At 43.4% G+C, this 17,739-nt stretch overlaps 1 protein-coding gene across 1 annotated transcript; it reads right to left on the reverse strand.

Moving 5' to 3' along the window:
* Nucleotides 1-1,134: 1,134 nt before the first annotated feature.
* On the reverse strand, nt 1,135-17,452 carry LOC146358900 (cysteine-rich venom protein-like). The gene is made up of 8 exons (XM_084808718.1): nt 17,291-17,452; nt 15,064-15,114; nt 13,050-13,172; nt 11,555-11,645; nt 10,754-10,902; nt 6,630-6,724; nt 3,865-3,956; nt 1,135-1,719 (listed from the first exon to the last, which is right to left on the reverse strand). The coding sequence occupies exons 1-8, from the start codon at nt 17,450-17,452 to the stop codon at nt 1,592-1,594; spliced, it is 891 nt and encodes a 296-aa protein (XP_084664844.1). The 3' UTR covers nt 1,135-1,591.
* Between the last annotated feature and the right edge of the window lie 287 nt (nt 17,453-17,739).

The following is a 17,739-nucleotide window of genomic DNA, read 5'->3' on the forward strand; positions in this document are numbered from 1 at the left end:
TCTTCCCCCGCCCCTTAATAGTTAACTAACTCAACTAACAGTGGTTCAGAGGGTGATTCAAATCAGGCAAATGGCATGGAGGGACGGGGGAAGTTCCCTTTCCCCAGCATTGGAACTCTGATCACATTTGTCCCCAGGCCTAAAAATATAGCTGCCTTTAAAACAGCAGGGCCACCATCTAGTTCCCAGGGGTAGCCCCTCTCTCCCCCTCAACTGTCACCAGAAGGGCTTTTGAGAAAACATCTTGTCCTGAGGGAATGGGAGAACACACATATTAATCTTGAATTCAAAAGAAGAGAAACTGCAGAAGAGAAGGAAGAACAGGCCAGCCCAGAAGGACAACAGAGGCAGTGCAAACCTGAGTGCAATTGATCCCAGAACAGGTATATTCCCATCCATCTGGGCAAATGAATCAAGCATTACCATCATGCTTTTTTCCTCCTCCCTCCCAATCCCTTTCCTTGTCTGGCATGTCTCTTTAGATTGTAACCCTGAGGGAAGGGACTGTCCATTGACTGATTCTTCTAAACTGCTCTGGAAGCCTTTTGACTGTAGGGAAGGATAAAAATGCTTTGAATGAATAAATAAAATGATAACAACATAGGAGTTCCAATCAGAGTTCTCTGACATGCGTAATTTGGCCATCAGTCACGGTACTTTGTCCCCAGTGTTTTTGGGGTTTTGGAATATGCAGCTGCAGAGTGGTGCAGCAGAAGAGTAATGTCTTGAGGGGTGGGGTAGGGTGGGGGGCTTTTAACCCTTTCTTCTTATGCCATTTTTCTGATAAATATCCCCCAGCTCTTTTTTGCCCCAGATAGGAAAAGATGTTGGCATCTGTATATTTTGCCTAGAGGATCAAAAAGCAGTTAAGGGTATTTTTAGTGGCTGGGGGTGGGGGGCAATGGCATAAGGGAAAAGATCAAGAACCAACAACGAACTGCCTTTATTTCGGTTTAGTATACAGCTCCACGGGTTCATTTTGTATAACAAAATGGGAACAAACTAGGGGTATCTTGAGTATCACACGTCATTTCACCCTAAGTAAACTGCTTTGAAAGCAGAAGTTTTAAAAGTGGCATATAACTTTAGTATATTAATAAACAAACAAATAAATGTTCAGTTTGTGAATCTGTTGATAAGATCATATTTTTATGCAAAATTTCACATATTTGCAAAATTTCAGATACAGGGTGTGTGCTTATTTCTTTACCAAGTAAAAAAGCATTTATTGATTCTTTTCATTAGTATATTTTGTATAGATTTCTTAAGACAGTTACCCCTATGAGCCGATAATTAAGAAAGTATTTCAGGGGGACACTTGGCCAAGTACAGAAACCATTTTTCATACTAGACTGAAGGTAATAAATGCTTGCTGTTCTCTAAGAAAGGGGGATGATCAATTAAAAGATAACAGCATACAATGCAGAAGCCCTGTTTTAATCTGCAACTAACAGTACGTGTGTGTGTGTGTGTGTGTGTGTATATATATATATATATATATATATATATATGCATTTTTCATTCATTTTATCTCTAAACTGTCTTCTTCCTCTTCCATGGATTTCCAGGATCCTTTGGAAAAAATCAGATATTATTGTATTTCAGAAGTGCACTGACAGCATCCTCGACAACTGGCTTTCATTACTGGATGATTGCACGTATGTCTCTTCTTCAGATAGGCACAGTTGGCGTATAAATCTTCATATAGGCAAGGATTGGCTGCAATTAAAGATATGCAAATGCTGAGTGAAAATAGTCTCAAACTGACAGTGGCCAGAGATGGGCTGTTGCCGACGTGTCCTGCTCGTGTGCTTCCCAGGGGCATGATGCCCAGAAGCCGCCAGCTTTGCTTTGCCACTGCCAAACAGAAGGCTGGACTAGTCCAGCCTTCCCCCACCTGGTGCCCTCCAAGTCTGTTGGACTGCAACCCCCAACATCCCCAGCCTACATGAGTAAGGGCCATGCTGGCTGGGAATTATTGGAGTTGCAGTCCAACTCATCTGGAGGGCACCAGGTGGGGGAAGGCTGGAATAGATGGACCATTCATCTGATCCACTAAGTTGTTCCTCTATTCTTGTAAAAGGAAAAGAAAGGGAATCACGACATGCACAGACCAGTGGAGGCTGGTGGCTCCAGTTTCAGTGGGGCTGTGAACGCATTCTGGGTTTCAGTCAGAACCAGCCAGACCTCTAAATGAGCTATCCAATGTGCTGAACCCATTTTGGGAATAGGGCTCAGCACCTTGGATGGCCCTTTTAGCGCTCTGGCTGGTTCTGACTGAAACCCAGAATGGAATCTCGTTCCCCACTGAAATTGGAGCCACCATCCTCCACTGGCACAAACTTTTAAGGAGTTCACAAGTAAGGAAGCTTATAGTCTATGAAAAACAGTGATGTCTTTCAGGCTCTGACAACCATCAGTCAACACAAGAGCACAACATCACAGGAAACCATGGGGCAGAGGTGGCTCTCTTTTGCTCAGCAGAGTGCCAGGTGCAAGGAGCCCTGGGACACATTGTTTCCAGGGTGCCTAGCATCCATAGTAAGGGATGATATTTGCCAGGGTCTCTGGTGCCTTGAACACTGTTGTAGCACAGTTGGGAGGCACCCTGGCTCAGTTTCCGATCGAATGCAGAGAAGAAAGACTTTCAAATAAATGAGGCGAGCATTTCAACACAGGCAAGCATGACACACTGGCCAAGTTCACACTCCAAGTATATACTTCAGCAACATCAGTACCATGAGCAAATAGAAATGACCAAACTCTCTGGAGTGCCCACTTCCATCCTGGGGTAATGTGGTCCTCTGTATACATCAAGTACTGATATACAGTAAAATGGTCATCTGTAACCAGCAACTCAGCACTTCCTAGGCTTCTGCAAGGCCACTGGAAATGTAGAGCCGGGAGTTATCGCTAGCCACTCCCTTCTTCTTGTCACTCTGGGCATGTCACAGGATCACATGAAAGGAGTGGCACAACAGCACTGAAGACTGCTGCACTAGCTCTTGGGGTTGTGTCTGGACACAGTGCCTTCACAAGCCAGATCACATAGGACAAGGATGGGGAAACTCTGGCATGTTTGCAGGACACAACCCCTAGGGTTGTCCCCATCTGACCTGCCAGCTTCTCCCCAAAGGCCTGAGCCCTCTCCCTAGGACCTGACCCCTGACCCCCAGGCAGGGAGATCTTCTTATGTCCAATCAGAAATGAATTTCTAAAGCCTAACTGCAGCACCAATGGAAGCTTTATAAAAGCCTATTTGAGCAGGGGGCATTTGCGGGGGAGGGGGTGCTGTTGCTGCTGCTGCTAGCAAGGAAGAGCTAACCTTCCCCTACCCCATGCTGTGACAACCCCGCCCCACTCGTAAAATTGCACACACCCTCACTGCAATTCTATTGGCGCCAACAGAGGCTTTTAAAACACCTAAGTGCCAACCGGGGAGAGGGGCATTTCATGAATTTGTGTGTTGTGTGTATAGACATGTGTGTGTGTGGCTGTATATGAGTGTGTATAGATCTGGCAAGTGTATCTCCAGCCAAATGTCACAGGGGTGGGCAACTTCTGCCCCACCAGATGTTTTGGCCTACAATTCTCATGATTCCTCACCACTGGCTATGCTGGCTAGGGCTGATGGAAGTCAAAGGCCAAACCATCTGAAGGGCCACAAGTTGCCCACCCCTGTTGTAGACATTTGGCAAGAGATGCCAGCAATTGCATGTGCTAAGTTAATCCTTCCTGTGACCATCCACCTAGCATTTATTGCCATTAAGCGAATCACTTAAGCATAACTTCTTGAATATTATCCACTGATTGAACCTTGCAAATTATGTCAAAAGTAAATTAAGTAGTACCAGTTGTACTTACTGCACAGGCCATCATCACAATTCCTAGGACAATCACCACATTGTTCTCCTTCCTTGTAAGGTGTATAGTAATTAATTCCCTTTACATTACCCCTGAAATTTTTAAATAGCATATAATAGCATTAGCAAACTTCCAAAGTGCATACAACAAGGAATTTTTGACGCTTTGATCCTGCAGCTCTGACTTCATATCTGATGTACCATTGCTTTCGCATAAACTTTTCAGGGGAAGCAGTGCATCTCAGGTAGGGAAGGCACAAGAGTTCATGCAATTCTGACAAGGAATCAAACCCCAGAGGTGCAGAGTCCAAACTGGATGCAAGCCCTCCAACCCCTAAACTTCCTTTCCTGGGTGCTCAAAAGCTGAGCACTTGGAAGAAGGCATTTCATGCCAACCTAACACCCTCAGCACCAACCCTCCCCCTTTCCCTCCCCTTCCGCCCTTACCAGCTCAGCTGCAGGAGCAACGAAAGGCAAATGGATAGCTTTTCCCCTCCCTCTGCCTTTCTTTCCCCCTCCACTATTATCCAGAGCCAGAAACCATGGGCACAATGGATCTTGGGAGGATAGTTTGTTAAACAAACTATAACTCCCAAAAGTCTTCACACTGCATCTAAGCCAAGACCTGTCCATGCAAACCTTCAAAATGAATGGGTGTTGGTTGGGGGGTAGGGAGGGACTGCCACTTCAATCCCTCTCCCCACTCTCACCAGCCATTTTCAGTGAATATCCCATAGCAATTAAAAACTTGGCTCATCAAGTAGTGAGAAATTAAGCAACAGTCATGCATCTGTGAGCAGTTATTATTGGTATGCAGAAGTCGCAGTTAGGCAATGATTGCAGACACAACATAACCTCAGAAGAGGAGAAATAGTTTAATCTTTAAAATATCAAATTTCAAGGATCATTCTAAATGCTGCTGGCTATGTCTTTAAAGTAACATGTGGCCCATTGGCCCTGTCACTGAAGGACAGCAATTTTTCATTTGTTTCATTTTTAATGGATTGGATCCTGACAGGGCGCGATCCTATGGGGATAGTCAGCTGCCTCCACACTCGGAGGAGACCGACTTTCCAATGCAGGGTGGGCAAAGCATGGAGGGGAACTTCTCATTTGTCCAGCATTTGTGGCTAGACAGCTGATTTCGGCTGTCTAGCCAGGGCACCTCAGAGCAGGGGGGTGAGGCCAGATGGCACATAGGAAGCGCTTCTGTCATCCCCGCCCCCAGGAACACCCCCCTTTTGGCCGCTCCACGCTGCTTTTATGAGCACAGAGCCAGGGACGAACCACGCCGCCTACAAGGCAGTGGGGAAGGGGGCAGGGAGTTGGTTTTCTTGGAACTGTGCTCGGAGCACTGGCTCCGAGTTTGGTTCCCAGAAAACAAAAAATCCTATGGCCATCTAGCCACTGTCTGGCAGCCATAAGATTGTGTCCTCAGTTAAGCTTAGGACCCAATGAAATCCATGGAGGAAGTCAGTCATGACTTAGTCATGCTTAGAGTAAACCTATTCAAAACAATTGGACATGTTAGCCATGACTAACTTGCCCCATTTATTTCAATGGATCTACTCTAATCCTGACTAAGTCTGGATCTAACCCAGTAATTACATTTTTTTGTGGCCTGGGAGGGGCATCATTTGGATTTTCCACCTCAGGTACTACAAAGTTTTGCAGTATCCTTGCCCCCAGCATTCAATTTAGGCTCCACACTGCGTCCCCTACCCTGAAGATCAATGCTGTCAGGCGCCGAGCATGATAATCATATATGATGCGGAAAGGAAGAGTCACTAAGTGTATTTGAACTAGTCTGTTAGCTTGAATCAGTTCTTGTGGTAGGAGAATACTCACACAAAAGATTCAACTTCAAGCATTTTAAAAAATTAAGAAATCCTACTTGCTTCAGAAAGGAAATTATTTGTTTTATAGCTGTATCCGCCTGCTCCAAGATATATCAGAGGATTGCTGGGACTCAACTTCCTGCACCGATGTACGGGGGTGGGGTTGCCAATGCAGTGTGATGGGACAACTTGTGGATCATGCACCATGTTTTAAAACAAATGTTTTAATCCATGCTTTGTCCATCTGATGATAGTTGATGAAATAGGAAAAACTTTAGGCTGCCCGTACTTAACCTCAAAAAAGCATAGTTAGGACTCTAGATTATGACCTATACTGTCTTATAAAGGCTACAAGTACCCTTTATACAATTGTAGAGTTGCTTTTCAGCTTTATGCAAATAAATTCGTGAGGTTCCTATAAAGTTTATAAAAACCTCAGGAATATATTTGCATAAAGTTAAAACCAACTTTACAATCAATTCATCTGATAATTCATTTCTTAAGATGTATTTTCTATAGACTGAAAAGTTTTCTATACTAAATATACCATTTCTTTTCTACTCTTTTCCCCATCTACCCCTATTTCACCCCAAAACAGAATACTGACTGGTTTTGATTATGCTATTTTGAGGTTGTCTCCTGCTGTGTTTTGTTGTTGTTGTTGTTGCTGTTTTATTATCTTTATAGCTTTGATTGTGGAGGTGCTTCAAATATTGTGCTTATATTATCACCTTGGGAGCCCTAATAGTTGAAAAGACACAGTATTAATTTACAAAATAATATTAATTGCTGTAAGCTGTTCAGCAGTTCCCCCTACACCATCTTTCTCTAAGCCACAACTACAAATTCAGTATGATCATACTTTAGAACAATGACTTTAGGATTTTAGGAAATTTATAAAATGAATAATATCTGTTGTTATACATACCCAGGACAGTAATGGCAAACATAGAAATACTTATATATGCTATGTTGACACTTAGAAATTGCACATGCAATCATGTAGGATTTATACCAAACCAGCTGTAAATAAAAAAGTAAATAAATTAGATTAGGATTCCCCATACTTTAAAAAAAAACACCCAAAAAGAAAGTCACATTCCCAGTTAGCTCTTTCTGCTAAATGTTATTATCTGTTGTCTCCATGTCAGGCAAAGATATTAGTTTACTCTTACATTCTTTCCCAACTTCATTATTCTAATTTCCTTCTCTCTGACTTGTCTCTTTCTTACCTTCATCCTCTTATCTAGGGATGTACGAAAGTCACTTACCTTTCCGCGGATTATGTTGATGGGGGGTGAGGCGTTCCATCCCTCCCCCCAGAATCCTTGACGGGGGGGAGAGGCGATCCGTTCCTCCCCTCCGGAATCCTCGAACGGCCAGCTGTGCTCCACGGCGGCTCCACGGAGCAGCTGGCCAGGCCCAGGCCAGAGCCGTCTGCAGCCGGATTTCCAGCTGCGGAGGGCTCTGGATAAAAAACAACAACAAAAAACCGCATACGCAAATGGAACATTTGTGTTCCTTATTTTTGGCCATCTTAGTCCACGTAAATATTTACGTAGACTATTACGGTGAAAATAAAGGGGAACACAAATAGCGCCTGCTACGCTATTTGCGTGCCCCTTTATTTTCTCCGTAATAGTCTACGTAAATATTTACGTAGACTAAGACGGCCAAAAATAAGGAATGCAAGTGGCAGCGGCCGTAGCCGCCGCTGTTTGCGTACGCATTTTTTTTTTAACCCAGCCATGATAGGCTACGTAAATCTTTACATAGCCTATCACGTCTCTGTAAAAAAAAAAAAATAACCTCCAGACTGCAAATGGCGGCGGCAGCCGCCAGTCGGAAGACCAGCCGCCGCCGCCATCGAAGCCGCAGCCGCCGCCGCCCGGAACATCCGCCCCAGGTAAGTCTCGTCCCAGGGGCGATCCGCGGGGGGGCGGCAGGCCATTCCGCCACAGATTTCGGGGGGCTGAATGCACTGGCATTCAGCCTCACCGAGATCCGTGGTGGAATTCTCTGACATCCCTACTCTTATCTTCCATTTTAAATCGACTGCCCATTTGTTATTTATTTTGCTGTATCTTATAGTAAATATCAAATCCTCTTCAGTCTTTGGCTCCATATCATCTATCGTCTCTTCTTTCTCTTTATTGTCCTTCTCACTGTCTACAGAGACTTCCCACTTGCATAACCTTTGGTCATGGGTTCTGTTTCACGTCTCTGCCCATTCTCTCTTGCTATCACTTTTCTCTGGAATTTACTGCTTTCTGACCTCCATACCACTTCCTCCTTGCATCTATTTTAAATTTTGTTTGAAAAACACACCCCTTCTCCCAGGCCTTTGATCGCTAATCTCTGCCTCTTCTTTCCCTTTTCTTCTGTTGCTCTTCCCCTTTTTCATTGATTCAGCTTTCAAGTCTTTGTACCTGCGGGAAGGGTATGTTCATTTTTAAATTCAGTTACTGTACATTCTTGAGGCACTTGTTTATTTCTTGTTGTGAATGGTATAATAGGATTTTGCCCATTCAGCCAGGGTTAGAGTCTGCTGCCTTCCACATCTACATTTCTCCCTTTGATTTTTCAGATAATTCTGGACAATTTTGTGGTTCTGCAGGAAAGCCCAGCAGCTACATAGCTCCCAATTTTTCCCAAAATCAGAGAGACTCTTTCCGTGTCATTGGAAGCCTGCATATTAGCAAGCCAGGCAAATGCCAGTCATGATGGGTCCATCAAGGGAGGAAGGGTTGTCATGTTGTGCTCCCTTTCAGACTCTTTGGCTGTGGGTGCCAGTTCACCCAATATCCAGGCTAAAGGTCAGATTTTCCCTTATTGCAACAGAGTCTGCAAGAGCAGTGCTTACTTTTTTTCCCCACAGGAATGGATGAAAACCATTTATATGGAACCAAGTCAAGGGGTGCACTTGGGGACACCGCTGCACTGTGGGGTAAACATCCCTATTGACTCCAAAGTCTGGAGCAAGGGGAAGGCTTTGACCCACCCACCCGCCTCAGTTGTGTCCCAGATTCCAGCTCATTTCCAATAGTCCTTAATGGAAACAGTTGAGAATCTAGCCTACCCTGCCTTTACAGATTCAAATAATATCTTACAACTGCTCTTTCATTTGCATACCCCCATCCTAGGTTTTTGTTTCTTGATGACACTAGATTCCTAGAAGATGGAACTTTGGAAACTAACTTTTATACCATTTATCATTCCCTCTAATAGTGAACTTAGGTGTTTGGATGCCTATCAATTTGGAAGGGAAATGGGCGGACCCAAATCCTAGGTCTGCTGAACTATGCTTGTACATTAAAAGAAATGTATATATTTGTTTTTTGGTTTGTTTTTAAAGAAGAAGAAAAGAAAGCAAAGATGGCTTGCCAAGTGCCATATGTGAACTTCCAGGATGTGCACCAGCTGATAGGGAACAAAAAGGAAACTGAAAGGGGCAGGGAGGGAAGAGGGAATTGGCTATTTGAACCTCTAACACCTTGTAGTATGTATCCTGGAAGAGGGATTAGGGTTGGGAGATGCATGTCTTGAAGTAATACAAGTCTCCTTCCTGCACTATACAGTGTTGTTTCAGAAGGAAGGGAAAGAAAAGGACACAGTTTCGCTTTCCCCCATTCAGAACCCCTTTCCCCTAGCTATATGGCTACAAAATGCTCAGGTTTGGAGCTTACAGCCAGCCCCAAACCTGAGACCCCTTGCACTACATAATGAAGCAGGCAGAGGAAAGCCTCATGTGTCTTTTTCCCTTCCCCCCCTTCATAACTCCCACCACAAAAGGCCTGAAGAACACTACAAGGCTCTTGATCTAGGCTGGCAAGGGCCCTGAACAGAACAGATGTCTTAGGGACTAGGGACACACCACAACATTTTGACAACAACGATGGCACGTTTTTGGTGATAAAAGAATTGAATAGGGAAGTGAAAGTCACAAAATATATTGAAATGTCTGATCATTTGAAAACCGTTGGGGCACAGACTTTTCATTTAAAAGGTCCCGAGTTCAGTCCCTGTCATCTCCAGGTAAAAGAATTTCAGGATATGCTCTGGGTAAGATCTCTGCCTAAGACTCCAGAAAGCTGCAGTTGTCAGAGTAGACAATACCAAGCTAGATAGATTAATGACTGGACTCAGTATAAGGCAGCTTCATATCTTCATGTGTCAAAGAAATACTTTCAACTAAATGTTATTTGTGGGTTTTAAAAAATATCAAGTTCGCCAATTTTCTTTCTTTCTGAAACATTATACAATCCCAGTTTAACACCACACCAGCAGATCCAGATATGGGCAGCCCAATTCAATCATGACACTTGTGGATTTGGAAACAAAAATCTTTTTTGGTCCCCAGGTTTCGGTTGGTACAGGAGAACATTGTGTCCAAATGCATACATCTGTTTGCATGGAAAGGCAGTTTCATGTTATAATCTTGGTGCCACAGAAGCTTATTCAGAAGACATAATTTCTGTTGAATGAATGCATGGGGTGGGGGTGAGGAGAGTGTGGGATTCTGCATACTGCCCCTTCCTCCCTCAGTCTCTGCATGTCCAGCTTAACCTGCGCAGTACGTACATACAGAAACTGCACATATGTAGGCAGTTTTGATGTGAAAATCCCATGAAAATCCCGGGTCCAGGCTACACGGAAACTTATGTGCACAGATTTGATGCACACAGCTTCAGGACCAGCTTCAGCTGAACATGTGGAGGTCAAAGAATGGAGCCAGTGGACATGCTCCCACCCTCCATGCATTCATTGAACAGAGGCTGCGTGGTTCAGGAGACGAGCGGCTGCTTTGCTCGCAGAAGGTTCCGGTTTCAACCCCGGACATCTCCAGCCAGGGCTAGGAAAGAATCCTGCCTGTAATCCTGGAGAGCCACTGCTGCTAGTCAGTGCTGCCAACGTGGGGCTAGATGGCCCAAGGGTCTGGCTCAGTGTAAGAGAGCTCCCTGTGTTCCTAACATGAATGTGTTTTCTGAAGAGGGTGACACTTAGAGATCGCTTAGTGAAAGGTAGCTTGCCGTATTCGATTCTTCTACATACCTGAGTATAATGACCAATTATCACTTTCTGAGTCTTTGGCCCCTTCCTATATATGAAGTCTGCCCTCTCATTAAACCATGCTTGGATCACATCTGACCACGATTTTGGGACGCTTGAATAAAAGAGATTTTCACCGCACACTATGCCATCTGAAAAAAAGAGATTAATTTAGATAATATAGGATCAAAAGTAGCCCAGTCCATTCACATTTGACATCAAGCATGATCAGAGCTGATTTAATTAGATCCGTATCTGTCAGTCGTTCAGATCTGAGTTCCAGCAAGTACCAGGAGCAGACAGACCGGGAAGTGGTGGATGAGCAGCCACTTGCCCTTATTCATTTATTACCTGCATATCCTCCCTATCCCCCAAGGGGCTCAAGGCCACATACAAGGCCTACACCATTTCAGTCTTGTGAGGAAGGTTAGGCTGAGAGATGGTGACCAATTGGCCCAGGGTCAAGCAGAGAGCTTCAGGGCTGGTAGGGATTTGAACCTGGGTCTCCCCAGTCCTAAGCCAATACTTTAACCACTACATCACCCTGGCTGTCCTTATGCCTCAGCCCTTTTCAATGACACATGTTGCCCATGACCCAGAAACTCCGATCGATGTGTATTCTCTTTGATGGATCAGAGTATACCAGGTGGTGTAGTGGATATCCCAGTGAACATGGGGCATGTTTTTTTCATTAAAGATCATGGGAAACAACTGCTCTCACAAGGTGTTTGACTGCACCTGTTTTTCACCAAGGTGAAGGTAAAGATTTATGGAGAGATTATGCATTCTTCCCATTCAACTTACTTTCAATTGTTCTTTGACTTTTGGAGCTGTGCTTATATATGCACTGATTAGCCCAGTGTTTGGCATTGTTTGCAGCTGTCCCATTCCATTCCTTGGGGGAAAAAAACAAGAGAAGTGTGGAGTTCTGTAGTGACAGGATGCAAGGTTTCATGCAAACCATTTGAGGGGTGGCAACTACAGACACACACTGGATATTGCCCATAAAATAATTTTATCTGGCCCCTTAAAGTCCAACCACATTTTAATGACTTGCAAGAAAACTAATTTTTGCAAAGGAAATGAAAGATCATAATATATCGATATTTTAATGTTACATGTTTCTTGGAGTTTCATATGTGATGCCCCAGGCTCCATGTCTTTGTTCATAAGAGTTTCAGAGTAAGTTGGAGAGTGAAGGCCTTACTTCTAGGTGGTGCTGACAGATCACTCATGAAGGAGGTTAGTTGTGTGGCAAAATACATGCCCAGTCCCTGAACCGGGCCGATAGCCAGCCCAAAAGTTGGGGAGGGGAGGGGAGCAGTTCATCTGGTTTGCAGGCCTTTTAAAGACAAAATTGTAAACTGTTTTCTAATTATTTGTTTGTACAAAAAAATTAGGGGACATAGAAAATTTACACCCCCACCCCCACCCCCACCCCACAACCCTGTCCTGAACCTTGGTCTGGAGAATGAAATGTCCCCTGAAAATACAGAAGTTGTTCATCCCTCTGCAGTCTGTCATTGCTGACTGATGGTCTTAGACATCTAGAAGCTTTATTGCAGATGCATAATCATATCTGAAGCAGTGGGAGCATGATGAAATAGATGCTGTGATCTTGGATCTGTTTCAGCATTTCCAGAAGATTTCAAGAGAAGGCAATAAAAGCAATCCTGTCGTCCTGTAGCTCCTCTTCACCTTGGTTTAGATTTGGAACATGTAGGAAAAAGTGGCTTGCAATGCAGAAAACTAATCCATAAGATACCCTTGTGTACAGTAATGACAAAAAGTTACAAAGAGGACGTTCCTGTGCTGAATCTCACTTCTGCAATGATGGCCTTAGGCAAGCCATGATTTTATAGCCTCAGACAAGAATCTGGAGATAAATGGTACTGGGTATAGACATGTTGGGGATTACATCAGAATAGTGTGTACTAAGTGCTTTGATCACTATAAAGCACTGTATAATTTTTCTTCTTCACCATCCTCATCCTTATCAAATGCTGAGCTCAAGAACCTTCTTCCTGACATACCAGCTTTCCATGTTCAGTGGGGTGGGGGGGTTTATATAAGAGATGGAATCCCCAACCTGCACTCTGAAGTGAGACAGTTCCAAGAGGACTGTACCACATATTTTTTTCTTGAGGTTTGGTTCAGCTCATCAGAGTCACATATTGCTTAATGGGAATAGGATCCTGTTTGGAACTGAGAGGATACTCACAGTTCCTGCCTTGGAAAACAAAGCAAGTTGTTAGCAGCGCTGAGTGAAGCTCCAGCAAAATCTTGTACAGATTCTTACCATCTTCAGCATGTTGGAAGCACTTGGCTCCACCTGTTTCCTTAGATCATTGTGCTTGTCAACAATTTCATTCCGTATGTTCAGAAAATTGGTCGACAGCGCAGCAAAAGCTGCAGCATGTTTCTGTCATGAAAACACACACATTTTCCCCTTTTATAAGAATAATATATATTTCCAAAGAGAACATTAAATAATCACCAACAGATTATGAAAACCCTTGATCTATACACATTTCACTTAGACCTGTGCCATCCAGCTGAAGCATTTGTTTTTAAATAATAAAGGTATTTAAAAGCAAAGCCAAAGAGGAAACCCTACAACAAAGCAAACATTGTCATGCCTTCCTGGAATCTGAAATCTGACACGGACTTTTATGGAAGGTTGCATCCATCAGTTAATGCTGCCAAGCAGCCTGTGCCTCGCCTGTCACAGCAATGCAACAATGATCTTCCGGCTGATCATCAGGAAAAACGTCCTGACTGTTAGAGCAATACGACAATGGAACCAATTCCCTAGGGAGGTAGTGGGCTCTCCCATGCTGGAGGCATTCAAGATGAGGCTGGACAGCCATCTGCCAGGGATGCTCTGACTTGGATTCCTGCACTGAGCAGGGGGTTGATGGTCTTACAGGCCCCTTCCAACCCCACTATTCTATGATTCTATATCAGCTTCAGCTATAGTTGTTGAGGCTCAATACAGTCCACTAGCCAGGAGGAGGACATGACGGGGGGAGCTGAAGTATGAAGAGAGGCATTCATCAAAAATATAGTGCTTTGAACTGGTAATCCTCACTCTGTCCACTATTCCAAGCTCTGGCCACCTGGGCTTCTCTGTTGCACTTTGCTTTGTCACCCTAGCACATCTCCAGATTTCAGAGCATGCTGAGAGATTTCACTAGCAGGGATGGCAAGGGACAGCAAGGCTGAAACACTGACTCTTGGATACTTTTAAAACCCGTTCAAGTGGATTTTGAGAGCTGGTATTATTTTTGATTGATATTAACTATAGCAATGTTACCAGCATGGGACAAATTTATTTTTCTTTCTATTTTTAAGCAAAGACATTTGAGTAATTAGCATGATGCAAATCTAGTATAGAGCCCGAATTTATTTACAAGAGCCAGCAGTGGGTAAAACATGGGAAATAGAACTTGAGATGGCCAATGATATAAGTGCTCCCTCAGGATCAATGACTAACCATGCTTTTTAAAAGTGTGCTTAGAACCGGCCACTTTCTTTTCTTTTTTTTCAAAAACAGCTGCACGTGGGGAGGTGGTTAACTGTTTCCTCCCCATACTGTTTGCCTGCCGAAAGTCCTCTCCCCAGTTGCTATATGCCCCTGAAGCTGCTATTTGCCCCTGAAGTTGATATTCACAGTAAACAGCACTCTCAGGGGATATAGAGGGTGAAATGGAACAAGCAGACTCCTGCTCATGCTACTGAAATTTATTCTTCCTCTCCTCTGCCCTGCAGCCCCTCATGTTCCCACCAAATCTGCTCTAAAGGGTCCCAAAAAAACTTTGAGGATGCATGGGAGGGTGCAGGGGAAGAGAGAATAACCCCCCTGCCAATTCCACTGATGGTAGCCATTCCAATTCTGAGAAAGACTAAATGGAAAAATCCCTATAGCTAAAGGCTTCTCGCAGTGGTTGGCACTGGAATACAGACTGCCACGGGATACAGAGGACACATATGGTAGGGGGTATTATTCATTACTTTCTCCCCACTCGCACCAAGCAGACACTGCCATCTTTTTTTCATGTGAGGCCCTCATATGTTACTGGGCCTTGCATTGCTACTATCAGTATGATTAGGCCTCTAAAGGACGTATATTCAGCACCCACAGCATGAACATACCTAATTCCAGTAGAGAGGGTCAGTGAAAAGGATGAGAATATTTTAGTCCTACATATTATCCTATAATCCAAGGCTACTGTCTTGAAGGTGCAGCAGTGAAATGCTGATCTATTGAAGATATTGAATGCTTCTTTTCAAATAGATTTCAGATTTCATACACAAGACTCATACCTCATTTCCAACACATTGATGTAGACCAGCAGCCAGGGCTAAAAGTGTCAGTAGAAGAGACATCACTGGAAAAATAAGCAGATCATTTAGTTTCCCTATGAAAGTATTCTTGTTATTACAAAGTTTCCATCTATTGTAACCCACTGCTATATTTTTCTTTAAGACTTTTAAGTGGGAATATTCCTGACATGCTCAGTAAATGAGTGAGATAGGGAGTGGCCACCACATTAGGCAGTTACCAAAATGCAGTGTGAAAGAAGCTTTTTTCTCCTTCCTGTAAGACCCTGAACCTTTGAGACAGCTTAGTAGGGAAGTTTCCTTTTGAACTTTTTTTTAAAAGAGTCATGATTTTTTTTCAAACACTATGAGTTCCTTGTTGTTTAAGTTCTTTTGTATAAAGGGCTGTTTGCAAAGTTTGCTCCTGTGTTATTGGACTCATCCACCTTGAGAAGATTGCCATGGAGCTGGAGTGAACTGAGTAGAGACTGTTTTCCTTCTTTGGCCAGCTGAAAAATCAAGCTTCAGAGATAAATTTTATTTATATTTTTGTTGTTGTGGTCTCAAACTGAAAGACAGAACTTTGGGAGGGCTGTGCTCTGTTTTTTCTTTTCTTTTCTTTTCTTTTTTTGATGAAAATAGAAGTTACAAATTAATTAATATCCCACCTTTCCCACTAAAAATAGTACTGTTCCACAAACACACAAGAGTTTGCACAGGAGGGATATTAATAGATAAGTTCCATAGGTGTTCTCATTCTTCTTCTACAAGAGGGCCAGATCTACACCTTGTGTCATATCATTACGATCCCATCATGGTAATGCTATATCCCTCTTGCGCAATTATACCTCCTAGGACACACAATGACATTTGTTGCGGTATATTGGATAATGTGGAATAAACAGCAGGAAATAACACTATGATAGTGATATATCGCATGTGTAATGTGCCCCAACAGTTACCCGTGCACTTCAACACTGCTATAAAGCAGTAGTGTAGACCTAGCCGAGGTTGTGCATGCTCTTGTGCAAGTGGAAGAATATCTTTGGATTTACCTTCACTTTTCTCACACAACAGTGTAGCATAAAAAAACAACAACCAAAAGACCAGTTGAGTAGAAACCTCTGCATGCACAAGAGCACTTTTAGATCCAATCCACTGAACATAATTGCTACATTTTCTTTTAAAATGTTACAATAACATAAGGCCAAGAAAGCAGCCTTTACATTTTTAACATTGGATGAATTAATTCAAAGCTGGAGATGGGCAATAATTTTTGGACTGAAGGTGGCTTGTCAGAGGGACTATAAAGAGCCTATGAAAAAAACCTGGGGCTTATTCTCAAGAACATCTCTGTACTAATTACTCCAGATAGACCTATTTATTACATTTCTGTACCACCCACTAGCCAAAGCTCTCTTGGCAGTTTACTTTTTGGTAAACACCATGAGAACTCACATATGGTCAATTAATGAATGGCCATCAAATAGAACAGGTTAAATTCATCCATGTGAAAGGGGCTCTACATCTTGTAGGGGCAGTGGGGACATACTACTAGCCCCACCCCTGACCTTGCACAGCTCCTCAGCTTCACTTCCCCATGTAACACAGGGCTGGGAAGCCACATCATGTCAGGGCCAGAGGAACAGCCCTGCTGCTTCCCCTTAATATGTGGAACCCCCTTCACATGGATAATGCATGAAGGGGGCTTTTCTAGTGGCTTAGAGTTCTACTGAACTGGCAGTTATGACGTTGTTGCAGACCATACTCAATTAATACCACACCAAGGAAAAGAATTTGCAGAAATCAAGGTTTTGGGGGACTTCTAGGGAGAAGGCACAAATGTGTATGGAGAAGAGGTTTCAGTTGTGAGGTATTAAGATGTTGGAGACACTCAAAGATCAATTTCTGAGGGCCTCATTAGCCCTGCTGCTGTTGGACAGATGTCTCCTAAAGATATGTTTTGTGGAACCCATGTTTACTGGAGGTTGGGCCAGACAGTCTCACTTCATTCCACATTCCATTTCTCTTGAGACATATATATTCTTGTTCTCTCAGTTTTCAAGATGGCATACCTCTTTCAAAAGTAACATATTTTTCAACTTCCCCTCACTAATAGAGGCCTTTACAAGCCTAAGGTTTCAGATGATGCCATTGGCCTCATCTAAGGTTTCAGATTACTCTTCGATCCCTCAGAGCCAGACATTTGCATCTGACCAGCTCTCTGAAGAGTCCACCTGCCCTCTGGCTTGTGCTGAGAGGATCCTCGGAGTGAGCCAGAGGGCAGGTTGTGGCGATGGGTGGGTAGGTGTGGAGGTAGCAATTTGGTGGTAATGGGGGTGACACAATGGCATGAGTGTGCGCCAGCGCTGAGCACATGAATAGAAGATGATGACCTAAGAACCTAAGAAAGCAAAATTAAAATTTACAGACCTTTCCTGCAGGCTTGCAATTTTAAAAAAACCTGAGACACTTTCTTTGCAAATACAAATAACGACGTACAACCGACAATTACTTAGAAGCATTCAAACTGTGTCCTTAAGTTAATAAATCATATTATCCCTGGAAGAGGAACCAGCTTTTAAATAATGGATTTAAGTAATTCTGGCAAAGGTGATAGTGCCAAGTATCTGTTCAGCAGATTTGTGTGCATGCATCTACATGCA

This window comes from Heloderma suspectum, chromosome 1 (assembly GCF_057233095.1).
Source record: "Heloderma suspectum isolate Gila_16-S chromosome 1, 16-S_ref, whole genome shotgun sequence".
Classification (NCBI taxonomy): domain Eukaryota; kingdom Metazoa; phylum Chordata; class Lepidosauria; order Squamata; family Helodermatidae; genus Heloderma; species Heloderma suspectum.

What these genes read in the sequence shown, in the direction of transcription:
- LOC146358900 (XM_084808718.1), bottom strand. Translation starts at nt 17,452, where the DNA reads ATGTGCTCAGCGCTGGCGCACACTCATGCCATTGTGTCACCCCCATTA. An exon ending in AAATGAGGTATGAGTCTTGT is followed by an intron (nt 13,173 to 15,063) that starts GTATGAAATCTG and finishes TTTTCATGACAG; the next exon opens with AAACATGCTGCAGCTTTTGC. An exon ending in TTGTGATGATGGCCTGTGCA is followed by an intron (nt 1,720 to 3,864) that starts GTAAGTACAACT and finishes CTTTAATTGCAG; the next exon opens with CCAATCCTTGCCTATATGAA.